We start from the raw sequence: 27,294 nt of genomic DNA on the forward strand, positions 1-27,294 counted from the left end.
GCGGCCTTGTTGGAGTCTTGTTCCGGGGCGGCGTGACGTCACGGGGAACTGACATCCGGGTCCACGCCGCCCCCTCCCACTGGGCCGCACTGCGCACGCGCTGTGGGCGCCACCGCCCTTTTCTGCCGCGTGCGCGCGCCCCGGGGGGCGGGGCTCCTCAGGCGCATGCGCGGCCCGATCGGGGCGGGGCGATGTGCACAGGGCGGAGCTGGCCCGGTGACGTCACGGCACCGTGAGGCCGTGCCCGCCCCGGCGGGCGGTGAGGCCTGAGGGCAGCGCGGGGTGTGAGGGACTCGGGGGCCCCGGGGGACCCGCAGCATGCCGGGGCTCGTGCTGTTCGGCCGGCGCTGGGCCATCGGCAGCGACGACTTCGTACTGCCGGGAGCCTTCGAGCTGTTCGTCAGGCTGGTGTGGTAAGGCGCGCCCCGGGGCCGCTGCCCGGCGGGGTGAGCGGTGCCCGCGGCCCGGGCGCTGTCGGTGCCTGCGCGGTGCTGCTGCGCTCAGGGCCGCCGCCACCCGCCGGGCTCAATCTGCGAGTAGCGCTCGTGTGGTTTCGTAATTAATGCGGTGACTGCTTTGTATCCTCCGGCCGCGGTGCTCTGGGGTCTGAGGGAGGGAGGGAGCAGCAGCAGGCTCGGTCTGCACTCGGCTGAAGTGTAATTCCTGCTGAGTGTTGGTGTAGTGCTTTCATCCTGACACTTTCCTTATGTAACAGGTCCCTCGGTGGTAATCTTTGTGCAGTGCTTTCATTAAGACGCTGCTGCCGATCAGGTGATCACCTCGCAGAAGGCACTTTTCCCTTCCTGCTGTAACTGTTGTTATCTCCCTTCCCGGCAGGTGGATTGGGATTTTTGTCCTTTACACGGTTCACAAGGGGCAGTTTAATTGTCCCGGGGGAGGATTGCTGCACAGCTACCTGCTCGGCCTCATCATTCTTCTGGCTTCCATAATATGTGCATTGTCTGCTCTTGTATACGTCAGTATGCAAGGTAAATAGTTAATAATTATGTTTTGTGTTTATCTAGTAGGATTGTAACAGATGTGTGTTTTTAATCCGGAGCTGACATTAAAAGCTACCAAAAAATTTGAATTGTTTTCATTGCAGTCAGACTTGAAAAACTCCATCAGTATTAACATATTTGCTTTAATAGTATTACCTTTGTTAGCCTGGAACCTCACATAATAAATAGATAGAGCAGCTTAGTGCAGCTAATGGTTCATTGCCATGAGAGCATCCTGAAAACTCTCTGTGCACGATCTCTGATGTAACACTGCTCCACCTCTCTGACAGGAATTTAGGGAAGTGTATTCAGAATCATTTGAAGTATCCTGTTAGTTCTGCCTTGCATAAGCAGGTTTATTCATGTCTTGTGAAAGTCCCTTAGCTGCAGAGGGCTGCTTGGGGAAAAACGCACAGAAAAGTGAATTGTATAAATGTCATCATGAAACTGAAAATGAATACTGTTAAATAGAGCAGGACAGCTTGAAATGAATGGCTGAACAGAAGTAAGGACCCAAATGCAACTTGTAATTATTTTTAGAAATGGTTCATTTTGGGTTAAAATTGCTAGGAAAGCTTTTTTCTGGTGAGGCACCTGATCATCGAAGTAATGTTAAGAAGATTAATTTGAAATATATGTGGGCTCTGGAATTACAGATGAAACTCCACAGTTTCTAATATCTTGGTTCTCATGACTCACTGAAAATAAGTGTTTATGCTTCTGTAAATAAGTATTTATACTTCTTTCCCTTTAAGAAATTTTAAGAGTGCATGAAGAGAAACTATGACAGAGCAGAGGTGTGGATGGTAATCTTGGCCTTGAATCTGACTGCTGTTTTTCTTAGAGTTTGCAGAGGAGGAGAAGTAAGATCAGCCAGACTGTGATGTTTATATCAAAGTTTCACAGAATAGTCTGGGTTGGTAGGGACCCACAGTCCTCATCAAGTCCAGCTCTTAAGTGAATGGGCCATAGAGGGGTCAAACCCGTGTCCTTGGTGTTGTCAGCACCAGGCTCTAACCAAAGTTACAGAGGTGAGAGATGTAACTGTAAATAGCAGTGATAAAAGAACCTTGTTCAGTATGAAAGTACAGCTATAAGGCCACTGTAACTAAGAAATGGAAGAATTCTGAGGCTAGATCTCCAGGAAAACAAAGACTGAGGTGTGTTGGACTGTGGTTGGAACGTGTGGGTTTGGGTGTGCTTGCAGCAGCCCTTGTGCTGTCCTGAGGATTGGTGATGCCAGCAGGAAACCTGGCTGGAGCCTCACACCCTGGGGTGGTGCTGAGAAAGGAAAAGTTGTTTAGAGGACACACAGTTCCATCTAATTGTGTCTGTGTAAGCAAGCACGCTGCTGCAGGACAGGCTGCAACCTGGGAATGGGAAAAAGAAAACTCTGGATCAAGGGCTTTTGAAACAGTTTTATCACTGGGTGTGAACTGTAACTTTGTAATTGGAGAGCAGTTCCCAAAGTTGGTTTTTTTTCTGCAGCCTTTCCAAATTACTTGTCTACACCTGAGCACGCACACCCCACTACCTCATTGCCCTGGTATCAGCAGACTGGTTTAAGGAGATGAGCTGGCCAAAAGTTACTCCCTTTTTTATTGCCTTAGAGTGCTAAAATGAGAGGTTATTAGTAAATTAACAATACAGAAAATAGTCTGAGAAGTGTTTGTCCTGGTAATGGTCCTGGTTTTGTTCTCCTGTTATTATTTAGTAACTCTATTAAAAAAACTTCATTGTAGCCCAGCAAAATAGCATCTGAAAATGAAATATTAACCAGCTAAAAGGAATAATAAAAGCAGTCCCCAAGAGTCACAGGGAGCTGTAGGTGAGCCAGTGCTCCTGGATGCAGCTTTGGCTTACGTGAGGCACAGCACTGCTGCCTCAAGTTCAGTGCAGAACTGTCTCTGGCTAGAGTTGTTTTGGGTTTTAGCAGAATATATTCTAAGAATCACAGCTACAAATCCATTGTTGTTTTTCTTAGCTTCAATTATAGCTTTTCATTAGTATGAAAGAACTTCATAGTTTCACTTACATTTCCTACTTTCTGTAAAATGCAGAAAGTTCCTGTTTCCAGACAGGATTTCATGTACTCGAGGTGCATTCGTGAACAGTTCTTATTTAAAACTCTCTTTCTAATTTCAGGAACAATTTCTAATCCAGGCCCAAGAAAATCACTTCCCAAAATACTTTATACTCGCCTGCTTCTCTATTTCCCTGAATTCATCTGGGCTGTTGTAGGAGCTGTGTGGGTGTCAGACAACAGCGTGCAGTGTGAGAAGACTGTGATCAATGGTGTCATTGGGACAGTTATTGCAAGGTAAAGGTGCCTCCCCACAAATCTGAGCTTGGCAGTGTATGGGAAAAGGAAAACGAGTTGGGATCCTTCCCTAAAAAAGCTGCTTGCCTTGGAAAAGAGAGCATGTCCTGCAGTGAAGGAAAGGAAGTGAATGTCAGAAAGGGTAAGAGGGGCAATGGGAGTGTAGAAAACTGGATAAATATGAAGAGAGTAGTAACCTGATCACTTAGCTGGTGGTGAAAAATGGAGCTGCCACTCCTTTGTGCTGCTGCTTCCAAAGCACTGGGCTGTGATTACAGGTTTGATGCCCTGTGTGAGCTGAGCCAAAGCCTTGTTCTGGTGCCCAGAGCATTGCAAGCACAGTCCAAAGAGCTGCAGCGTCAGGACAGCAGCAGAGGCCTCCATACAGAATTCCATACCCAGCTTGGGTTTCAGTCTGCCAAGATCTGTAGTTGGGATTTCTTGCACACTTGTCAGAAGTGTCTGGTTTCACAGTCTGTTATCCCACTCCCTCCTGTCTGGCAGCTGGATTATCATCGTCTTTACCGTCATTGGAGTTGTCATTGTCTTTGACCCCCTCGGGGGGAAGAAGACTTTCTACCTGGACGGTGTGAGCCGCAACCTGGAGAGCAGCCAGTCGGGGCAGCTGCTGTACAACGTGAAGAGCTCTGCCACCAGGGTGTGGGAGAAGAGGATCAGGCTGCTGTGCTGCTGCATCGTGCAGGATGATGACCACAGGGTGGCCTTCACCAGCATCGCCGAGCTCTTCCGCAGCTACTTCTCAGTAAGGGGACAGCCCTGCTCGTGATTGCCACGTTGAGCTGTGGGATGGTTTCACATCTTCCATGTCTTTGTACAGGACACTGATCTGGTGCCAAGTGACATAGCAGCTGGTTTGATTCTGCTCCATCAAGAGCAAGATAAAATGGAAAATTGTCCCAAAGAGCCTGAAGAAGTCCTGTGTCATTCTCCATCTTCTCTCGTGGTAAGATAGGGTTGGTGCAGCCACTGGTGTAATTCTAGGAAATGGTGCCAGATCAAATTGCAATACACTTCTTTCTGGGGAGGGTTTTTTTGTTTTGTTTATTTTTCTAATAAAATTAAACACTGCAATTAAAATTCATAGCAATATACGTTATTAATAAATGCAGTGAAAACAAGTTTGGGGCCAAAAACATTTTTCTGCTTTTGCATGAGTAGAACTTTGAATGGGGAATTTAGTGCAAAAAAGGAACCATTTAGGACATTTGATTATTACTGAACAGTTGGGAGAGAAAGGGAACAGAGGGAGAATGATAATTTCATGCTGTTTACATAGAAATGAGAAGGTAATATTCTAGTATGTATTGTGGGCTGTTTGTCTGCTGCAAATACCCAGACAAGGTAAGAAGCAAAAATAGCACCTTTTAAATGATTGCAGGTGGTGAGTTAGTTTGCTAACTGGTTTTTGCTGGTCTTCAGTGGAAAAGTGCCTTTGTAAATTTTTTCCCCTCGTTTTAGCCTGTGTTTCATAGATGTGTGTAGTTGTACCTCAGCTAGTTGCATCTCTGTCAACTTCCTTTTGAATCCAGCCAGTGTCATGGGGTTGTGCTTTAAAAGTCTGTACCAGAGAGATCTGCTGCAGACTCTTTAGCCTTCCCTTGGACATCCTTAGGTAACATATTTGAGTGAATGTTTTCAGCATTGAGCTTATCAATGTATCAGCATTGCAAGAAACTGATTCAGTGAGTGCTTTTCAAGATCCTTGAGCTGTGTAGTTACATAAATAAACACAGACTTTTTCCTGAAATACAGAGTGGCTATTTTTAGTTCCTCTTAGACCTTGAGGTTTTCCTTTTGGGTAGTGTGTATTTCATCATGCCTTGATATTCACTAGCCTGTGTTCAGTTTTATTCTGTGGCTGCCTAATACACCTTCCTCCCTTTCTCTGCTTCCTTCTCTTTCCCTGTGTGCTTCCAGACGGATGATTTGGATGTTGAGCTGGAGAATGCTGCTCACTACATGCTGTTTGCTGCAGCTGCCTATGGCTGGCCCTACTACGTGTACACCAACCCATATACTGCACTCTGTAAGCTCAATGGTGACTGGTAGGTTTGACCCAAGAGCTTAAAAACAAATAGCTGCCTTCTATTTAACTAGTCTTAGCAGAAATAAAATAGTTATATTATATATATATAGAGATATGATAGCATTATTTTTGTTGCATGAAATTATATCACTCTTGGGAGTACATGAGCTTGACTGCTAGAGTTATCTTTCAGAATTTCAGAGAAACAAAATTCCAATGTCTCTCTACCCTCACACAGATTGGCTTTTTTCATGGGAAAAGTTTGTGATTGAGATAAAAAAAGTCATTTAGTAAAATGACACAGAATTCAAATTAAATAAAACATGTTTTAAAATGAGGCTTTTTAGAGGTGCCTTTTGGGCACAAATTTACATATAGAAATAAAAGTTTATCAATAGTTTTCTCTGTTCTAAGGAATTAGCAGAAGTTCTCTGTCCCTCCAGCCTCCTTTTTGTTCCTTTTTACCCCTTCACTCAAAAATATTTATGGTTAGTATGTAATTTTGCATATTGCTAGGCAGGATTACTCTATGTGATCACTGATACCTGTGACTGAAATAATTATTTTTGTAATTCTTAATATTAAATGTTCACATAGTCTACTGAAATATAAATTCCTTGGTGAAAAAATTATCACATAATACTGTGGGTAAAACATGAGGATAAGATTGCTGTGCAGGTTGAATTTCCTTTTTCCTTGTTTGTATTTTATCTCAGTGGCTTGTAATCTTAAGAATTCTTATCTTACTGCACTGTTTGCTCTGCCAATGATCCTATAACAAGGCAGAGGCAACATCTTGCATCAGAATTTTTACTGGTGCTATTGCAAAATGAAAGCAGTTTTGATTCCTGGCAGAAGGCCCTCTGCAAATTTAACTGAGTTTGATTCCTTGAAAGGAAACCAAACATGAAAGTTTTTTCTCTTCTGTGTTTGTTAGTTGCAGAAACAGACCAACAGATTCTGATATAACGGGCAGTGATCGTCATAACTTTCACTTTGGATCCATCCTAAAAATAACAGGACTGCAGTACAGAGATTTCATCCATATCAGTTTTCATAACAAGGTAAACAATCTGGACAGGCATTCAGCAAGCTGTAGTGACTAATTCAGGGAAAACAAGGGGTGAAGTTTGCCTTCAGTATTTATGAAGTGTAAGAATGCAAAGCCAAATGAAAACATTCAGTTTGGATTTCTTTTCTAATTTAACAGAACAGCCACAAAACCATTGATGTAAATCTGAGTATTGAAAAAGGGCACTTAGACTAACTAAATAAGAGACAATTCAGCTTCGTTCCATAGTACAGTATGGAGCTCTTTAAGAGCTTCCAGAAGGTGAGAACAAGTGCTTGCCCTTACAAAACTTTGGTGCCTTTACTAATTACATTTTTCTCCTCCAGATCTATGAGATTCCATTTTTTGTTGCTTTGGATCACAAAAAAGAAGCTATTGTGGTCGCAGTGAGAGGAACCTTGTCTTTTGAGGTATCATCCACCTGATATCAATAATTAGCTTCATAGAAATGAGTGAACTCCCAGTACCTAGTGGAAATTGTGTTACACTGACACATATTAAAATAACCCACTCAGAGATAGGAGTCTTCCAGGTTTAAGCTGTAAGCCCCTCTGCCCTTGGATGAGTAATATTCCCTGTGCTACTGGAAGAGAGAGGGGAGGACAGGCAGGGGTAATTTCAAGTCACTGTGAGTGGAAGTGCATCTATAATGGGTGTCTGCAGTTGGAAGTAGTTGCCAGGCCTGGAGCTGTGGTTGCTGTGTGTTTGCTGGGGTTGGTGCTGTGTGGTGGGATGTGTTGTGCTGCTCACACACCTGGCAGCCAGCTGGTGATGTCCCTGTGACAGGGCTGAGCAGCAGAGCACAAGCCATGAGCCCCACAGCCCTGCAGGGAGCTCTGACCAAGGCTTTGTTCACAGGACATTCTCACTGATCTGTCAGCAGACTGCGAAGACCTGACCCTGGAGGAGGTTCTGGAAAATGGGTTTGTGCATAAGGTGTGTGCAGCCTGTGGCTCTTTGTAGATCAGCTCAGCAGCAGCAAGCTATAAACACCTGGATCCTTAGTTAAACAGAAGAATATTCTTCTTGTCAGAGGGATTGCACAAATTATTTGAGTGTTTGGTGTATCAAATACTGCACTGCAAGGTAGAATATTTGATCCTCTTGTCAGACTTCATATCCTCATGAAATACCCCAAAACCTTTGTAACTCATATGTACAATACATACAGACCTCTGTCAGGAGGATGTCCAGGAGAAGACCAGCTTTGCAAAAAGAAGTTTTGCTGTGATGGTGTATTTAAACTATACATGTATCACACCTCAGATGAGATACCCTTCTAACCTGAGCTGCTCTCTTGTAGGGAATCACTCAGGCTGCAAATTACATCTATCGAAAACTGATAAACGATGGAATTTTAAACCAGGCTTTCACAATTGCTCCTGTAAGTTACCTTCCAAATAATTTGATTTGTCAGAAAAATGACCCACAGATTTTTCTGTGTCCATCTAAGTTTGTCTTTCTGTCTGCAGGAATACAGACTTGTGATCGTTGGTCACAGTTTGGGTGGTGGGACAGCCTCTATCTTGGCCATCATGCTCAGGAACTCCTTCCCCACACTGAGGTGTTATGCCTTCTCTCCCCCAGGAGGGCTCTTAAGGTGAGACACTTGGTTCTGTGTCTAAGCTCTAAAAGTCAAGACAGCTGCCAGCTGTGTTAGTTGGTAGCTGTGGGCTGACTGTGGGAAGAGTTTGTATGCCACTCTCCACTCAAATTAATTTGCTCCATCTGGAGTTACAGTCGAGGTCTTGGCAGAGCATTGCAGAATGAAACACATTGGGGAATTCTGTCATTCAGTATATAAGAGTTTAAAATAAATGTTCCAGACCTGATTGTCTGCTTGCCTGTGACATCTCACAACACTGAAGTACTCTGTCACCCTCAGCAAGGAGGTCTGAACACCCACTGAGGCACTCACTGCAAATGGTGCTGTCACATACTTGTATTTTACGATAAATGATCATCAAAAACTAAAGTTTTATCTCCTTAGTGCATCTAAACTGCCTTTTTTCTTTTCTTTTTAGCAAATCACTTGCAGATTACACTAAGCATTTCATTGTTTCAGTCATTGTTGGAAAAGACCTTGTTGCAAGGTGAGATGAAAATACTTTTAAACTGATATTTTGAGATGTGTTTCATAGCAGACAATGGGAGGCTTTGCTTCACTTTGTTCTGTGTGTTTAAACAGGTTAAGTATGCCCAACATGGAGGATTTAAAGAGAAGAATAGTGAGAATTGTGGCAAACTGCAACAGACCCAAGGTAACCAAGTGCAGTTCCTGGCTTAAATTGTGGAATTGTTACCTGGGTTATGCCATGCCCAAATTTAATGCAGTAACTGCTGGTGTGTGTATTTTTGATCTTAAAGCTGAGAGCTTAAATTCTGTTTCAGAACAAAATCTTTTGCTTTTAATTCAGTGACATTTGTATTATTCTCCTGTCCTGTGAGGTTGTGTTGTTGGAAATTAGGATTCAGTAAGCCTCCCAGTATACCAGTTTACAACATCAAAGACTTGAAATTATCTGTTTGCTAGTTTGCTGATAAAAGCAAAAAATGGGAAAAAATCAAAACCCTGAACAGCTAAATTGTGTAAAGTCAGTAAGATTACTTCCTTTAATAGTGTAATAACTACTGCCAGGAGGTGAACAAATTATTTTTACTTATATATTACTGTTAGAATTCATTTGGGAAGCAAGCACTTCTCTGTAACAGTGTTAATTCTTTACCTCTTTTTACTGTGAGTGGGAAGCAGTTTTGAACAGGCTGGATCAGTGTGGTGTCAGCAGGATGGTACTGGGAATACAGAGGTGTGGCTTAGAGATTCAGAACTGCCATTTTTGAACATCTGAATCTGCCACACCCACAAGGCTTCCATGATGTCCCAGGGATGAGCAGAGGGTCTGTGTGACATCATAAATCCAGAATAAGATAATGGACATTTAGAAGTTGCAGGTGCAAGAAAAGTTAAACCTGCAGAGCAGAATCCACATGGAGTAATTCAGCTAATAAAGATAGTAATGTTTTCTGTAGTATTAATGAAGGCTTAGCATCCATACTGTTGAAATGAATGTAACTGTGGGAAAAATTCAGGAAGGAGATAATTACCAAACAAAATTTGGGGAGCATGTGCATAAAGTAATCTTTTATCTTTTAATTGTATTTTCAGAGGAAGTGTGTGCAAGCACACAACTAGAATAAGTTACTTGAAGAGATGCCAGACCTCAATTGGACTGTTCTTCTCTCTGATTTCAGTACCAGATTTTGCTGAGGGGGTGTTGGTACGAGGTGTTTGGAGGAGATCCTGATGACTTCCCAACAGAGCTGGATGGGAGGAGCCAGGATGCCCTGACCCAGCCCCTCCTGGCCGAGGAGAGTCTGATGGTTCATCGGTCGCCTTCCTACAACGCCCTGGAGGAGGAGCCACACTTGAATTCACCCCCTCAGTATCCTCATCTGTACCTGCCTGGAAAGATTATCCACATTATTGAAGAATGCAGCTCTAGGAGGTAAGTGGAAAGATGAATTCCACTCTCCTGTCTCCTTAAAATCTACTTACAGCTCCTTGTCCCTTTTGAAGTACACATTTCCAACTTTGTGACTTACCTGCATCTCCAGTACCCAGTTTTTTGGCTGTTGCACATTGCCCAGTTTTCAGTTTCTATTCTGTCCCTCCCAGCTTCCTTCTGTTTCACTTCAAGCCCTGAGCACTTTTCTCTTTATGCCTGATCCCACCCATTTATTGCAGTTGCTGAATGAGGACTTTAAACACCAAGACTGGCAAGTTCAGCTTTGCCAGGCTGCAGTTTCTGCCCAAGACTGCAGATCTGCAGTGTCCTGGTAGTGGTGAAGTGCTAACAAAATACCTTGTTGCTGAGCAGTGCCATGAGTGTTGGTGATTAGAAAGATGTGCAACAGTGCCTGTAATGCTGACCCAGAGCTGCAGCTGTCCCAGCACCCAGAGTGTGCCCACACATTCTGTGGCTTTTCCTGTCACTTTTCTGTGGATGCAGGAAGCTGAGACAAAGACACCAGAAAGCTGAAAGTGCTGGAAATGTGAGAATTGTGGCTTTGTTGGGGCAATGTTGTGTTCAGGGGTTTTTTTGTGTGTTTTTTTGTTGATGTTGGGTTTTTTTAGACAAAGCAACCTGAAACAGCCCATAAGCCAGGCAGGCCCTGATATCCTCTCATGTTCTGAAACCGAAATAAGGGCATTTCTAACTTGCATTTGTCCCTTACAAAGAGGAAAAGACTTGGGAAGAAATTAACTTCTTTCCTCCCATTCAGAAGATCAGTGTCTTGTTTAAGCTTCACATCTTTAATTTCTAACAATTTTAATACTGGTTTTCTAAGTTAGGTACTTGAACACCTCTGACCTGGACAGGTTTTCCCAATGGCTGCTTTTCTACTTTACTGAGTTAATTTCTTTTCTGTCTTTTACTCCACAGCACAGCAGTTAATAATGAGAGATTTTTCTAAGCAGACCTAGCACACAAGAGCCCCCATAATGTATTTGGGATTTAATTTTAAAGAATGGTGCATCCTATGTGCAGCATTAAATATATTGCCTGTCTCCTATTGATACCACTGTGTCTTGCTCCCTAAATTTGACATTTACCATGTGAGTGTGCAGTGTTTAATGCCCTCCCCCTCCTTGCTCAGGCTGTATTCTGTGGTTTTGGGAGCAGGATTATTTGAATTTTGATGGCTCCTTTCCCTGTTAAAGCACAGGGTAGTTTGGTGCAGTTCTGCCCTTGGGGACATTTCATGGCAGCAATTCCAGCTGTTTGCTGAAGGGCAGAGCTGCAGCTCTCTGGGATCCCTCCTGCTGCTGTGAGAGGGTTCCAGTTCCTCCCTGAGCCATGTCCAGTCTCCATGTTGTCTGTGCAGTTCTGACAGAGCCATTGCATTTCTGGTGTGCTTTTTCCCTAGGTTGTGTTCTTCAGATATTAAATATACGGCAAGGTGGTCAAACGAAACCGTCTTCAGCAGCATTTTAATAAGTCCCAAGATGATCACAGACCACATGCCAGATGTTGTGCTCAAAGCTCTGAACAGTTTGTCTCAGGAACATGGATCGTGTCTGTCGTGTCAAACGCGAGGATACAACCCCAGTGCAGTATAACCACAGCTCCAGGACGGCCTGGGAGGTTTTTTGCAGGTTTCAGGTATTCAGGACACATTCCACTTTCATGCATAAGTGGATTTCAGTATTTTTCTCACATTGCATAAAATGAACAAGGGTCTTAGTGCCCGTGCCTCTGCAGTGACCTCGGGGACTGTTGTGCTGGTGAGAGCACAGACTGTGTCTCTGTGCTGAAGGCTGGGCTTTTCCAGAACGGGTCAGGACGAGAAGCTCCAGCCGAGCCCGTGTGCGCTGGCGCAGCAGCCGAACCCTTGACCAAAGTGAATGTGTGGGGCCGCACGTGGGGCCGCGGCAGAGCCGAGGGAGGGCGGCGCTGCAGCTCCGGGCTGCGGCCGAGGGAGCCCGGCCGGGCGGGGCTGGATCCCGATCCGCCTCGGTCGTTGCACTGTTTCCTTACAGATTGTGCTGGGATCCCGGGGTGTGGGGGAGGGCTTGTTGTGGTTAAATGCTGCTTGGATATACATGTGCAATATTCTTTAATCTACCTGTCTTTTGTATGTGTTGATCTACATCACTGCTTTTATTGATTTGAAACTAAAACAACTTAATGAGAAGGAAAAACATACCATACAGACCATGGCATCATGTTGGTCACCAGCTCTAGCTCCAGCTAGTGAGCACCACTCTGATTCTGCCAAGAATGTGTAACCAGTTGTAACAATTTTTAAAAAGTGGATTCCTTGTTTCTAGTGTATAACTATTTTAATTCTTTTTTTCCTTTTTAAGGCTCAGCAGCATTTATTTAAAAGAAATTGATGTAAGTAAAATATGATGTGGTTGAGAATTAACTGTGTGGATGTTCCTGCTGTGATACTCGATATGGAGACAAAATTAAATACAGAATAAAAACGTGGCTCCTGTGCAATGACAGGTACCAGTGCTGGCTGTCAGAGCAAAGAAGTCAGTCAGGGACCGAGCTGCTTTCCAGGCCTGTGGGTCCCAGGGCACCAGCCACTCTGGAGGAGGGGAGGCAACACACAGAGCAGGGCTTTCAATAAAAGCCTGGAATCTGGGGCATTTAAGCACAAACTGTGAGCGGTTCAGAGGAAAAGCATTTCTGTTTGCATAGAGGGGAGTGGAACAGAGAACCTGCCCCCCACTGTTGGCAGCTTTAACCAGTGCACAGGCAACAGCAGGAGCTGTAACAACTGCCCTGAGAGCAGGGCCTCTGCAGAGCTGTTGCCAAGTGCTGTGTTTAGTTTGGGTTCTCAGAGCAGCACTGCCAGCCTGGGCTTTGCACACTGCCCCTGAGAAGCCACACAGGGCTGCTGGCATGGAACAAAAATGTGTGCTCAGAGTGGCACAAGAATGAGACTCACTCAGAAACTCAAACATTACCACACTTGTGATTCAAGGATTTATTAAGTCATACATGCAAAACATACTGCCAATTGCATTAGCAAAAGATCAATGTAAAAACTTCACAATTTTGCAACTTTTATTTTTAAATTTTGCTTTAGTGGTTGAAAGGGTGTAGTTCAACATTATATTCCTGCCAGTTTGGAAGGTACAGAACATTAGCACTAATTACAGAACCTCACAGACCCAAGTTACTGTTACGCAATCGATGCTGCACATGGAGTGACAGAAAGAACACTTGGCTGCATTAGTCATGTTACAGTGGGGGGACCTTGCAGATAGTGATGGTTGAAAGGTTTGTCAGTTACAGAGGTTTAAAATATAAAAATTACTAAAATGTGTAAAGCTGCTTCACATGATTTTTACACCTAGTTAATAGACTAAAAGCTCCTCAGAAAGCATAACTTACTGGGTCAGAAATAACAGGAAAATGAGGATATGCTTGAACATTCTACTCTAAAAAAAAAAAAAAAGAAAAAAAAAAGCTAACTTCTATCAATCAGAAGGTTTTAAAATACAAGTTATATTGCTCAGTAAGAAGAGATTCTACAAGAAAAGCATTTACTACATAAAAGTGGGAATGACTGATGCAGAATTGTACCTACATGAATGCCCTACTTGAAATTCAAAGGAATTTACCCATGAACACCAACCTCTCTCCACCACTGCACCTCTGGGAAAATGCTGAGCTACTCTGGCAGTGTAGTGTAAGTCAGCTGTACAGTGTCAAAATACTGTCTGGCACTATCTCCTGATCCAACCCAATATTCCACTTATTCATCACAATACAATGCTGTCAAAAGGACTAGATACACTTCAGTAAGAATAGGTTTTTTTCAATCACAGCAGCAAGAACTAGATTGCAACCAAGCCCTTACCAATGATAAAGCATTTACACTGTGACTCAGGGGTGTCAGTCATTGCCAGAGCTGGTGCTGGAGGCACCACAGGCAACGGCTGCGCTGGGAAAACAGTTCAGAATAAAACACATTAGAGCAGTGTTCTGCTAATTCCCCGGTACTGTTACTTACTGTGAAAAACTAGAAAGAGATTTTGCATTTCCTACCAGAAATTAGAGTCATTTTCAAGAAGAATCTTTAAAAAACAGTTTAGTGTTTGTAGCACAACAATACGGCTTAGTTCAGCAGATAGTTTGGCAACATTTAGTTGAGCAAGAAGAGGATTTTAAAAATAAGGCTTTACATAGGTGTGTCTTTTCAGTTTACTCTTAGAAGGATGCAAGGTAAGAATCAGACTTTAAATGAAACCATGAAATTGTCAACTGATTCAAGAATTGATGGAAGAGAACTAATTTATAACAGAAAAAATTGGCATGTGAATGCTCCATTGTTTGAGCAAAGCACAGGGTTGATGGGGTGGGGGAGGGTAACGTTTACAGCAGCAGACATTTTCTCTTCCTCTTCTTTACAGGAGGGGGGCACAGCACTGCTCGGATGGCTTCATCAAACACTGTCTTGAGGCCTCGCTGCGTAAGTGCTGAGCATTCGAGATATTTCACTGCGCCTGGGGGAAGCAGAGACACAGTTACAGAGGTTACAGCTCCAGCAGCACTGCTCCCAGCTGGCCCCACAACAAAAGCCAGGCATTCCATTTAATTAAGGTACAAGGTCTCCCACAAACACAGCCTAGATCCAGCCCACAACAGCCCTGCTGCTGCCATACCGATCTCTTTTGCCATGGCAAGGCCCTGGGGGTAGGTGATGGGAGTCAGCTTCTTCTCCTTCAGCTTCTCAATCGTGTCCTTGTCATCCCGCAGATCGAGTTTGGTGCCCACGAGGATGATGGGGGTGTTGGGACAGTGGTGCCGCACCTCAGGGTACCACTGCAAAGACAAATACAAAATGGTGTCTCTTGTGTGGGGCAGAGCTCCCTGAAGGCCCTGGAACAGCACATCTGAAGGCTCCCAGGCCTTCACTTTTGGTCAGTCAGTCAGTCGGGGTAGAGGGACGATCCAGATCCCATCAGGGCAGGATTAGAAAAGTCACATCACTGTTAATGAAGCCAACAGCTATTTCCATATATTTTAAAATGTAGCCCATTAAGGGATGTATTTTCCTCACACACCAGAAGAGCCCTGACCCCACCTTCCCCATGGAGGCACCTCCTTCTGCAGATGAGTTGTCAAGAGAGGGAATACTCCCAGTCACAGAGCACATGCAGAAGGATGGCTGATGCAAGGAACAAGTGCTACCAACCCAATTTTTACATGCATTTGTTTTAAAACTCATTTGTTTCAAACTATACTAAAAGGAAAGCTCCTGTTTGTGATCTCAGCACCTTGCTGGCTGAACACTTAAATTACTGTTATCAATGCATCAAGGAACAATTCGCACTTAAGTGTGTCATGTGCCCTGAACTTCCATGACTCACAAGTTAGGCAAATGGATTTCTGCTTCTTCAAACTGCATTTCATGGGGCACGTGGGAAAAACAATTTAAAAAAGCACCTAATATTTTCCAAGCTCTGCTGTGAAGTGAACAGTATGATGAACATTCAGAAATAAAATGGTACCAGCTCATCCTTACCTTAGCACGGACATTTTCAAAGGAAGCTGGGCTCACGAGGGAAAAGCAGATTAAGAAGACATCCTACAAAACAAGTTGACAGAGGTCAGCCCAACAGAAACCACTGCAGAGTGTGATAACAGGCCAATACCACCAGTGCCTCCATGACACTGCCAGCTCTACCAGACTTGCAAAAGGCAAGGTCAGCTACACATTGCACATGACAATCAGAGGCAGCTTTCCCAGTGGGAAATCCATTCCCAGGCAGCTGCAAGCAGCCAGAGAGAAAGGGGGAAACAAATAACAAATAGAATGCAGTCAAATTTATAATCAGCTATTGCAGTAGCCAGCAACTAGGACACTAATACCACTGCCTTTCAAGGATTTTTTTCTCTAAATGTCATTTCTTCTTCACTGACCTCATCAGCACAGGATGTTGCGAAGTGTTAACAATTAATACACAACTTTAAAGTAGCCTTAAATTGCAAAGGCCAATTTCAACGGTATGAAAAAAAAAAAAAAAAACAAAAAAAAACCCCACACAAGAATTTCTACAATTATTGTTTCCATACCCAAATCACAAGCAGCTTGTTGAACTTTTTATAAAACTTCACTCCTACTGAATGCCAGTAAAAAAAAACATTTTATAACTTCTCTATAACCAAATTAGGATTGAAAAGGTCATTAAAAATCTCAAAGCTCCTCCCTTTCCTTTCTAAATAATGAAAAAGCAGAAAGAAAAATGGCCATTTTTAGGGATCTTGCACATCTTTCTTTTCAACTGAAGGCAAAAGATTCTGAGTAAGAGCAGGTAAAAACACTTCAGATCACATGTTTATAGTAACCACAGGATACAATTCAGGTTTCATAGATGACAAGCTCCAGCTCTTCAGGCATTCAGAACACTCATTTCCTCTGTCTGTGCTGATGTAAACTTGCTGTATGACCCAAAACTTGGTAGGTGTCTCCTGAACAAGCCCAACTTTCCCCAACCTACCTCTGCATCCGTACTTATTCTGGTACCAAACGTGCTACAGAATCAGGCATTGCAGTGTGTTAGTTGATTGTGCTGCATTTCAAGGCATTTTGTTAGGTCAGCAGCTGACATCTCACTGCTAAGCACTTGCAACCCAGTTGTTCATGCATCACCCCAACAGTTTCCGTAGCAGCGTCCCAGAAGAAGAAAGAAACAACATCAAATAACGTGATACTATGGCCACTACTTCTGTTTTCCAATTCTGCAGGTTTGTGGGGACTCAAGGGCTGCACTTGAGGAGACTCTGTCCTCCACTAGCTCCAGAGATCAAAAGATTTGGTGTAACCACAAGGAATTACTGGAAGATCTCAGGTGTCTTGCACACTAGTAGGAAAAGCTATTTGTTTTCAAGAAAATATTTAATCTTAGCAACTCATATAAATTTGGTAACAGAGTTCTCAGATCTAGCAATTTAATAGTTCCAAGAGAAGTATTTGTTCAAAAAATAGGGGCCAATTTATCACTATCATAGGCAAGACAAGATGACAGAACTTGGAACTGAAGTTTATTTAAAGTTTTACATACGGCAATAGGTTGATCTGTCAGACTGGAAGATATATTCTTACCATTGGTTCCTCCAACCTAATAACAGTAGGAGATAAAGTTACTCCTCAAACAGATTTAAGGGAAATGTTTTCAGTCAGCAATTTCTGCTCACAGATATTCTCAAGGAGGATTTTCTTCTTAAGAGAGACGCTGCCCTGTAATTCAGCACAACCAACAGCACCCAGAGCAGACACCAGCCTTCCCCAGAAACCAGTTCTGCACTGTCAGGGGAAACCTGCAAGATCAACCCTCTCTTGAAAAGCACCCAACTAACAACTTCTCTTTGGTTTGGTCTCCTGAGGAAACAGACCTGACCACCATTTCTGTCCCAACTTTTTCCTTCCCCAAATATTTGGAAATAGTAGTAGGTTTCAAATGCATTAAGGAAGATATTAAATTCCTGCATATTTTAAGGAATAAAATAAAAACATGAATGAGAAAGAGTTACAAATTAATGCCAAGCCCTCACTGTGAAGTTACCAGCTGTTAACTGCTGGGTGGCTGATCCCAGCACACGCTGCCCAAGTAACCAACACCTGCTGCTTTCACCTCGCCCACAACATCCTTCAGGTGCACAAACAGGGAAAGGAGGGCCACAGGAACATGCAGGGGCTGAGTTTTAAATAGCAAGTGAAGGAAAAGGGAGGCTGAACACAGATCCTAAAAAAAGTCAGGTTTCGTCAGCACCACTGTTCTCTTCCTCTGTGCTTTTTGTTAGTTTTGTGGGGGTGATGAATCTGAAATCTGAAGAATTCTTCACTTCAAGATTTACCACCCTGTTTCATTTACTGCTGCAAAAAAGCAATCCAAATGACTGAAAGTACTCCAAACCTGTACTGCACAGTCATACATCCTTGCACAGACAATGGAATTATTTTGCAGTCTACCAGAAAGCCACAATTTTAGCAGGCTGAAGACATGCATGTGCATTCTGTCCCTTTGTCACAGACACTCTGTCCCTACTAGAGATCTTCCATCATACCTTCCTCTACTTTTTTGAAAATATTTTTACTTTTATGATGTTAAGCGAAACTGAACTTTGAAGTATCCTATAAATATCTAAGTCTTAGAGAAAAACAGCTTTCAATTGTCTCTCATTCTAAAATATACAGGTATTTCTGAGATTTCAACTACAGTTGCCCACAACTGGTAAATTCATATCAATCTTGTGTATCATAACTGATGGGGAAGCCTAATGACTGTAAGTTAGTGACCAGTGAATTAAGGAAAATTGTGAATAAAGGACAGATTACTGAAAATAGCAATAGAATTCCTTAAATAAGATTCACATTATTCAAGAGAGCAGTTATGCTGTAGAGTGAAACAATTTTGCATTTTTCATTATTAGCATTTTAACATATTTGACAGTCAACAGCAAAAGTATTCAGTGCCAAAAAACTCCTGCAAATTACTGTTTCTTTACTCATAGCACAGCTCCATCAGGTAAGAGCCATTGCTCTAAACAGATTACAAAACACCTCTACAAAGATTAACTATAGCTGAAGTCACACTAGAAAGAAGAGAGTAGATCACTTCAGTGTTTTCCTTGAACATGGAAAGATGCAGGATGCAGGCAGGACTTTACCAGGTGCACACGGAGAAGACAAGCACATTTGTATTGATGTCACAGCACAAACTACAGCAAGCAATAAAATAACCACGGGCTCAACTACATTGGAAAGCTGGGACACCACAGCCTCTGTCAATATCAATAATCTCTTCATTCAGTGCTGCCTCTTTCACATGTAGAACATCTTCACATAGACTAAACAATATCAAGTGCTTAGCAGTGACAGTGTCAGGTTGCAGCCAAACATCGCCTAAAACCAAAAACAAACTCTGCCTTTGGCAGGCATGCTAACATTAAAATAAATGGACTAGCTGATGGGACTATTCACCAAGATACTCTGAGATAGTTTTGGAGTGTTTTTTTTAATTTTAAATCAAGCATTCTAGACAATTCTGAGGCTCCAACTACACAAAACCCAGCAAGTACAAACACAAGTGTATTTGTGCACACAAATACACAGGGCATGCAAATTTTAACTTTTTTACAACTGCACACACCCCAGAGATTATAAATTACAGCTACAGCACATGAAATGAAAGAGGTCACTGTTACTAATAAATGCAGCTCCAGGTGTGACAATGTTGGCCATATGTTGAAAAGGAAGAATGCTAATGTTAGACAAAGCTGTAGAGACTGCTCCTGGTGTCACCCTGCAGCTCTTACTGTTTGTGGGTAGGAGAGTGGACGTAGTCTGTCATAGTCCTCTTGACCAGCTGTGTCCCACAAACCCAGGTTGACCGGTTTTCCATCAACCATTACATTGGCAGAGTAGTTGTCAAAACTAAAAATAAAGAGAGAGTTAACTGCATTAGCTTGCAGTAAAATAAGGCACTTGAGGATTTTTCCCTCACAGAGCGAAAAACTGGGAAAACTGGGGAAGGGAATATTTTCATTGCATCCACCAGCTCCCCAGAGACAGCAAAGTTGTTCTTCCCCTAACAAGCATGATATTGGGTAATGGAATAAAAAATTATACACAACAGACTCGAATTTAAGACCAAAAAAAAGGAAACAACAGTAACTAAGGCAACAAGGCCTTGGACAGGTAACAAAACTCATCTGCAAACCTCACTAGAATGTATTTTGTTGTCTGAAAAGCTCATCAATACTTCAGAGAGCACCATAACCAGATGAAAATAGAGAGACATCTCTAAAAAGGGCAAAGAAGCTGCATATGTATAAAACACCCTCAGCAGGCCCTAGAAAAGAGAACTGCACTAATACTGATACTGACAAATCCTTATGTGAAAGAAAAAGGGAAGCACCAGAATAAATGAGTCTCCACAGTCTCGCCTGAGGAGCTAAAGAGCCGTGGCTGGCTTAGCACAGGATTGGCAGTAGCACAAAAAGTGGAAGGAACAAATAAACAAAAAATCACCAGCCATGTAAGACAACTATTTCTGACTATGATATAATGTTTTACAAGCTGTTCAGCCTTGGGACAGCTTATTATGAATGACATTAGAGACAGAAACACACTATTTTGGAAGAGAACAACATCTGGTAAAATGTTAGCAAATGTTAGTCCCTAATCTGCCAGGCCCAAAGGGTACAGAGAGCCAAAACTCAGGGACCATCAGCAAGCACTGGTGTGACTGTGCTGCAGCAAAAGCTCAAAGTGTTCCTTACAGACACCTGAGGGGTGCTTGCAGCCAATTCAAACAATTCAGGTAAGGAATCTGAAATGGCAGTAGGCATTGAGAAGCTGAAGAAGAAATGAGTTTTTTGGATTTTATAAGTACTTACACCGTGGGTATATACTCTCCAGGAAATGCATTGGTTGTGTAACTGATGAGTAGGCATGTTTTACCTACAGCACTGCAAAAAGAGAAAGTTCACATGTAAAACACATTCATCTTGAATAACGAGAAATAATATACCTTGTAGGAGGAAGAAGACTAATTACATCCAGACACCCAAGGACAACTGAACATCTCCAGTCATTACTGTGCAGGAAAACAGCTGACAGACTGCAGCTTTAAAATTACTGACAATAAAAAAAACCCTAGTATAAACATCCATTTTGTGAAGTGATAAATTACCAAATTTTGCTCATTTTTAGTCACAAAAACCCCCAACAAATCCATATGTATTAATTAGACTACTAACATCCCCTAGTCACCTGACTGAATACTCAGAAAGATGGCCTTCTTCCAATGCTGAAATTAAAAAAACCTGAGAAGAATTTCCAGACACCCTTACACAATTCCAAAACTCTTATATTTTCCAGAAAAATGTATACTTGCATATAAGTGAAGTTAAAGCTTGAAAAGTGTAATTTCTCAACACATCATTACTTTTGAGTATTTAAGGAATGAATACAAATGATAACTCTCATATTATTTACTGCTATTGCAAAGCGACTCCCCACATGTGTGCACCCACTACTCAAACATTTCATTAACTGATTTACAGATAAATTACATTCCAGTAGTGGAAAACTTGGAACACCAAACCTCTTCCTACTGATCTAATTCACAGGAGCCTCAAATGAGGGCAGGACAAGGCTTTGTTCCAGGATCCCTTCAAAACTCTGGCAGCCAGCTCGTTCCCTTCTCCACCCTCCTCCCCACATCTTATCTGGAGTCAAACATATGATTAAGGACAGCATTCAATTTTTGTTACAGTTTCAATTAAGTGTTGGAAAACTTGAGATTGGGCCTTATTTCTTTCTTAAAATAGCCTCTGCAAAGAGTGTTCGTGACACTGCAGCCTGGTTCCCTTGCAGGCTTCCCACTTGCAGTGCATAATCCTTAGAGTGTGAGAGATTCCAGGGGTGCGCTGGCTCCTCCAAGGACGCTGCCAGACAGCCCCACAGCCCGACCCCCTCCTGCTCCCAGGCAGGGCAAACTGCATTGTCTTGCAGATGTTTTATCACTACAGCGATTTGCTCAAAGCCAGTCAGCAGCAACTTTGAAATCCTGCTGCACCTACAAGTATGATCGTGCCATTAGTGTGAGGTTTGACTCACGAGCCTCCTGAACTAAATCTTTCACAAGTGAATTTAAGCTGTGTCATATCCCTAAGTCACAGCTCAATCTCGAACTAAAGTACCTCCATTCAACTTTAAGCAGTTCCTCTCTGCATTAGCCCAAGAAGGTATTTGACAGCAGCTTCTGAAAGCACCTGAAACACTTGAGCTATGGAAGAGATGCTTCAGTGTGCAAAATTATCTGGGATTTTGTCCCCCATATCATTTTAACTGTAATTTGCTTTACATTTCTGAGCCAATACCTGGCATAACACCCTATCTGCTGCAACCCTGATCATACCATGCAGTTTTCCACCCTGCTTTTCACACCTGCTTCTAAGACACCAGCCTCACATAGTCTGAGGGATTTTTCCTTTCAGCACACACTCTTTTTACCAAGCTATAATAGCATCATGAAAGGAGGCATTTAATTCTGTTCCCATTAAGGACAATCTCTGAACATTCCCTTGTTGTAAAAGGTCTGAGACATACTTGTGCTCAAAAGTAGATGGATTTACCCTTAAAAAAAACTTGTGTGGGAAACAATCAAGGAGTAGTTCACCACACAGATACCTGTTCAACAGCTGTCAAAAGAGGAGATCCCATCTTAGATCCTGAACTAGCATTCTAACAAGCCAGAACAAGGAGTTAAGGAAAGTTATTCCTCCCCCATAAGGACAACTTGCTATTTTAGCTGCCTGCTGATGAGTTAGATCAGTTTGGATGTGCTGCTGAGTTGCTCTCACATCACCACACAGCCGGCTGTGCAGGGCCAGCTCACAAAGGACAGGTGGGAAAACCTTCAGGATCCCAGGCAGAGCAACAGCCAAATGCTTTGGGAAATCTCTCGAGGCACACAGACACGTTCTGGAACCTGTCTGGGCTGACTCTTCAGCTTCCATTAAAATCATTACAGGTAATTTGAGCTTCCACAAAATTAAAGTTGAACTCAACACTTTCAGCAGTGGATCGAGAACTGTTCTATGAATCCAGGCTCCTCTGCCCACCTTGCACTGAAACTCCCAGGTCTGCTCTGGCTAATCAAAATAGCACAGGAAGGTGGTGAGAGAATTCATTCCAAGTTTAGAAGTGCCTGTAGTGTGTTTCTGCAGCACCAATCAGCCAGAGTCATTTAAACAAGAGAAAACACGTTCAACAACCCCATTTCAGACTTACTCCATCCAGGTTTCCTGCTTTCCTTGCCTTTTGGCTCACTGCCACACAAACCAGATCATCATGGTCACCAGTCTTAAAAATAAACACTAATGCCTACCTTTATAAAGTACATCCTCTAAGTGCTTTATCAACTTTTTAGACTACTAATTTCTGTAATATAGCAACTCCCCTAAAGAGAATTCCAACTGCTTGGCAAAGTTTAAATCCTTGTACATAAAGGCTGAGACTAAGAATCTAAAATAACACCAAGATTAGTCATAAGATTTCTAGCAACTACTTAATCACAGCTCTGTCCACCCACTATTACATAAATAAAGCTAGCAACATTTGACTGTCATTAAAAACATGGCCTACAGAAATCCAGCTTTAAATGCTTAACAAAACTACCTTAACAAAAGACAGCACTGAGTCCCTTTTTGATTCCAAGTAGCACGCAGGAATCAATGTATTTATATAACCACATATGTATTGATTCCTAAACACAAAACATATCTTCTCTTTAGTTATGCTAACAAGTTTTATGAAATTTCCCCACAGTAGAGCTCCTTGGAGCCATTTTTTACCTGCAAACAGGTGGTAACCCTCACAAAAGGCTTTGCTTGAGCCATTTCTTTCTTTCTCTGATGCACATGAGCAAACTCTCTGGCAGACATGATGCCCAACAGCCCAGGTCTTTGGTGAGACATTGGAGTAACTGAGATTTCCCTAGTACCACCCTCAGATCAAGAGTTCAGTGCTGCTGCTACAGGAGGTTTAGCTACATGAGGCTCTCAGATAAACTCTATTACTCACTGTGCCACACCCTCTCCCAAATATGCTCTTCAGTACTTATAAAACAATTACTTTTTAAATCACTTTTTTAGTAACACAAGTTACCAAACTTCACGTCACTGCACTTTCTCCAGACGGCACGGGAGGGACCCGAGGTGCTCAGAGTCTCACATGAACACTGCACTACCCTCAGTAAAAAGCCAATCCCCCTACACATGCCCTTCCCTTCTCCCAGTCATCAAAGCAAATACACACACAAAAAAAAAGCACAGCTTTAGCAGACAAGGCCTCAGATAAAAAAAAATTTCAAACAAGGATTCCTAAATTACTGCTCTTACAGTATTGCCACAATTAAAAGATGCCTACAAAAGAGCATGAAGTGCAACAACTTCTGTGGCATCTAATAATTGGTAATTTCTCCAAAACACAGAACTTCTTCTGGCCTTACACAACATCACTGGAGATTTTGTACCACTTAGCAGCTGCCTTTCTGGAGTGAAAACAAAAGCTGCTAAAAATAACTTCCACCAATGCTTGTTCTCAAGTGTCAATCAACAGCAATTCCTGCAGTTACTCCAGCGGCTGCTCTTCATCTGTCCTGCACATTCCTCCTGCTCTCTGTCATGACAGCTCAAAGCAACAGTTGTCATTTATTTTCCCCCAAACAATCCCCACAGCGAAATAAAAAAAAACAAAAAAAACCAAAAAAAAAAAAAAAAAAAAAAAAAAAAAAAAAAAACCAGAGGAAAATACAATAGCCCAAACTAGCACACATGCCACACTTTTCTAGTCTAGTTGTCTAAACATCCAGTAATGAAAACTCTAAAGACAAAACGTGAGTTACATATGAGAAACAGCCTCCTCATTAACAAATTTTAAAAATAACCACAGGTACTTCTAAAGCTTTGTTTATTTTTGTTCCTAGCAGATCTTTGTTGAGGGTACATAAAACAATACCCAAGTTTTATATTACATAAGCAAATCTTTAACCTGCATTGTTTTACAGGAACACTAAAACTTTGGCCTTATCTAAGCCAAACACGACATTTCCTAGAATACCTGCAATGCTGGAGCTCTTGAAGGATCAATAGCACAAAGGAACACAAATAGTTAAATACATTTTAACAAAACAGTGAACAGAGCATTCTCATACAAAGCTACCAAAAATGAGCAACAGTATCTGAAAAGAACCTTAAGAAAAATTTGCTTCTAACTGAAGAGGAAGGAAAATAAATTAAACTACTGTATTTTGTTCACACATATGTAGAAAAGTCAGGTAGAACTACACCACCTACATTTCCAAGACAAAGAAAAACAAAAATGCTAGGAAGAGGGATGGTTTACAAAGCAAATGACCCAAAGAACTGTTCTGTTGAATGTGTTACTGAACATTATACAGCTGGTTTGTGCTGAGTTCTCACTTCTAGAGGAGGAAGTAGACTGAGCCTTATCCCCACCCAAACATGATGCATCACATTTATTTACAGCACTGTAAATACAGAGTTCAGATAATTTAAAAAAAAATTAAAAAAAAAAAAAAAAATATATATATATATATATATTAAAAAAGCAATTTTGTTTGGTTTAAATTTAATATAACCAAAAGAGCAGTCCGCAGTTATCCTATCTGGTATCAAAGAATTACACTACTATGACAATGATTTATTGAGATACCACTTTCATGTTCATATTACTCCAAATCTTACACAGCAAGTCAAAACAAATTTGGCACAATGTAAGGTTCATCTTTCAGCCATATTTAGCTGCCTTTTTAAGGAATTCTACATCATTAAAAACAAATCAACAAACCAACTCCTTCCCACCAAATAACTTGAAAATTAAGGCACCATGTTAAATTACAGACCACTGTGGTGAGTCCATTTAGCTACACTTCACTCCTCTGTCATCTACAGAAGTTTGCTGTGATACCAATTATGCTCAGTCTACACTGGGATTTTTGTTTCTCCTAAAGGAAAAAAAAAAACAAAAAAACCAAAAAAACTCAAACTGCATAAGACAAGTCTTGTTTTCCAGCTGGCCCGTGATGTTCCCCTGAGCTCTGACATCGAGTAAGAGAGAGAATCCCTCTGGGCTGAGGGGAACAGTATCATGGAGAATATTCAAAAATACCAAACACACAAACTCTTTTCTCAATTCCAGCACTCCTCACACTGAAATCCAACTGCTAAACTTATGGGTTAACTCAATTCTAAACAGCATTCCCAACTTGTTTCACATATAGGTTAGACCATATTAAGATACTGTAGGTGTAAGAGCTCTTCACAGACAAGTATATCATTAACTATTTGTATTTCAAGGGCCTATCTGTCTCCTTTAGACAGGAGCCTTACAAGACCAGTTGTCTGCGGCCAAAAAACCAGTTTCTGCCCAAAAGCATTTATGATCTGCATGGAGTTAAGTATATTTCACTCAGTTTTACTGCAAAAGTCAGACGTCAAAAATCAATCTCTTAAAAGGCAGTAAGTTTGTTACTTTCACAAAAAGTATTTAAATCAGTATTAATTTTCTCATATAATTAAAACAGCAGCAAATATTTTAACACGTTTGGACGACTCCGGTGATGCAAGAACAGCAGCAAGCAGTGGCAGTGCAGGGAGCGGCCCGGACAGCCCAGCACACCCCGTCCATTGAGGCGGCCGCTTCTGCCCGCACCAAGGCGGAACGCTCGGTCCCAGCCCGGCCCCGGCCCCGCAGCAGCAGCCCCGCGGCGATGGGGGCTCGGCTGGGGAGGCGCACGGCTGCCGACCCCCGCACACCCCGCTCCGGGCCCGCCGTGCCCGCGCTCCCCGCCCCGTCCGGCAGCACCAGCAGCAGGAAGCCGCGGCCGCCACCCACCCACTCGCCCCTGGCCCCGGCCGCCGCCTCGGCCCGGCCCCGGCCCCGCTCCGGGCCAGCCCCGCTCCCTCAGGCCGGGCCGCGCCCGCGCCGGGATCGCCCACACCCCGCGGCGGGGCCCGGAGCCGCTCCCGCCCCGCGGCCCGACATCCCCCCGGAGCGGCGGAGCGCCGGGCCCGGCCCAGGGTCCCTCGGACTTACCCGTCGCCCACCACCACACACTTGATGGCCTGCATCGGGGCTGCTGCTGAGCGGAGCAGGGAGCGGCGGCCGCCTCCGCCCTGAGCCTGGAGCGGGGACGAAGCAGCGGCACCACCCAAGGCGGGGAGGGAGAGGGCGGACTGCGGGCGCAGGAAGCGGCGCCGCGCTCACATCCGGCCGGGCCGCGCCGGGGCCGCGTCGCGGGCGGTGCCTCGGCTCGGGGCGGGAGCGGGCGCAGGGCCGGGGCCCCGCTCCTGCACGGGGTCAGTAGCACAGCCCCGGCCCTTGATCCGTGTGTGCTGTGTTCAGGCGGAGCCGTTCCGAGCGGGGATGGCGGCGCTGGCACTGCTGGCAAAAGCCCGCAGCCCGGTCAGGGACAAGGGGCTGGGCATCGTCCCACAGCAGCCCTGTCGCGTCTTAACGAGTCGCTCTTGAACACAGAGCTGCCGTTGACACCACCATGTGTCCCGTCTATCACGCCTGGCACCTGTCATAGAGAAACCTCATTCCTGGCAGCTCTTAAGCATGTTAATGTTGTGTTTACCCCACAGACGTACTCAGCACGTGTAACTCGGGTCACCGCAACGTTCCCCCTCTGCTCCTGTGGCCAGGTGCCCACTTTCCCCAGCCAGGCATGTGCCATGGGACCATCTCTCACAGTGCCACCTCTGCAGAGCCAGATTGTTTCACTTCATCCGTG

The 27,294-nt window shown here is 43.4% G+C and overlaps 2 protein-coding genes across 2 annotated transcripts; one reads left to right on the forward strand and one right to left on the reverse strand.

Moving 5' to 3' along the window:
• The first annotated feature begins 183 nt into the window (after positions 1 to 183).
• On the forward strand, positions 184 to 12,451 carry LOC130259142 (diacylglycerol lipase-beta-like). The gene is made up of 15 exons (XM_056503141.1): positions 184 to 413; positions 838 to 989; positions 3,147 to 3,321; positions 3,826 to 4,084; positions 4,160 to 4,285; positions 5,260 to 5,387; positions 6,306 to 6,432; positions 6,767 to 6,850; positions 7,299 to 7,376; positions 7,744 to 7,824; positions 7,913 to 8,040; positions 8,465 to 8,533; positions 8,629 to 8,701; positions 9,693 to 9,946; positions 11,370 to 12,451. The coding sequence occupies exons 1-15, from the start codon at positions 319 to 321 to the stop codon at positions 11,560 to 11,562; spliced, it is 2,022 nt and encodes a 673-aa protein (XP_056359116.1). The 5' UTR covers positions 184 to 318; the 3' UTR covers positions 11,563 to 12,451.
• A 475-nt stretch (positions 12,452 to 12,926) lies between these two features.
• LOC130259143 (ras-related C3 botulinum toxin substrate 1) lies at positions 12,927 to 27,065 on the reverse strand. Its single transcript, XM_056503142.1, has 6 exons — positions 26,595 to 27,065; positions 20,366 to 20,437; positions 19,283 to 19,400; positions 15,489 to 15,551; positions 14,626 to 14,785; positions 12,927 to 14,466 (listed from the first exon to the last, which is right to left on the reverse strand). Exons 1-6 carry the CDS (start codon positions 26,627 to 26,629, stop codon positions 14,336 to 14,338), a joined length of 579 nt encoding a protein of 192 aa, XP_056359117.1. The 5' UTR covers positions 26,630 to 27,065; the 3' UTR covers positions 12,927 to 14,335.
• Between the last annotated feature and the right edge of the window lie 229 nt (positions 27,066 to 27,294).

The sequence above is a fragment of the Oenanthe melanoleuca genome, chromosome 14 (assembly GCF_029582105.1).
Source record: "Oenanthe melanoleuca isolate GR-GAL-2019-014 chromosome 14, OMel1.0, whole genome shotgun sequence".
In the NCBI taxonomy this organism is placed as follows: domain Eukaryota; kingdom Metazoa; phylum Chordata; class Aves; order Passeriformes; family Muscicapidae; genus Oenanthe; species Oenanthe melanoleuca.

Coding starts and splice junctions, on each gene's coding strand:
- LOC130259142 (XM_056503141.1), top strand. CDS start 319: ATGCCGGGGCTCGTGCTGTTCGGCCGGCGCTGGGCCATCGGCAGCGAC. Junction 4,286..5,259: donor ATTCTCCATCTTCTCTCGTG/GTAAGATAGGGT, acceptor GTGTGCTTCCAG/ACGGATGATTTGGATGTTGA. Junction 8,534..8,628: donor GGAAAAGACCTTGTTGCAAG/GTGAGATGAAAA, acceptor GTGTTTAAACAG/GTTAAGTATGCCCAACATGG.
- LOC130259143 (XM_056503142.1), bottom strand. CDS start 26,629: ATGCAGGCCATCAAGTGTGTGGTGGTGGGCGACGG. Junction 20,438..26,594: donor TGTGTGGTGGTGGGCGACGG/GTAAGTCCGAGG, acceptor CTCTTTTTGCAG/TGCTGTAGGTAAAACATGCC. Junction 14,467..14,625: donor TGCCATGGCAAAAGAGATCG/GTATGGCAGCAG, acceptor TGCTTCCCCCAG/GCGCAGTGAAATATCTCGAA.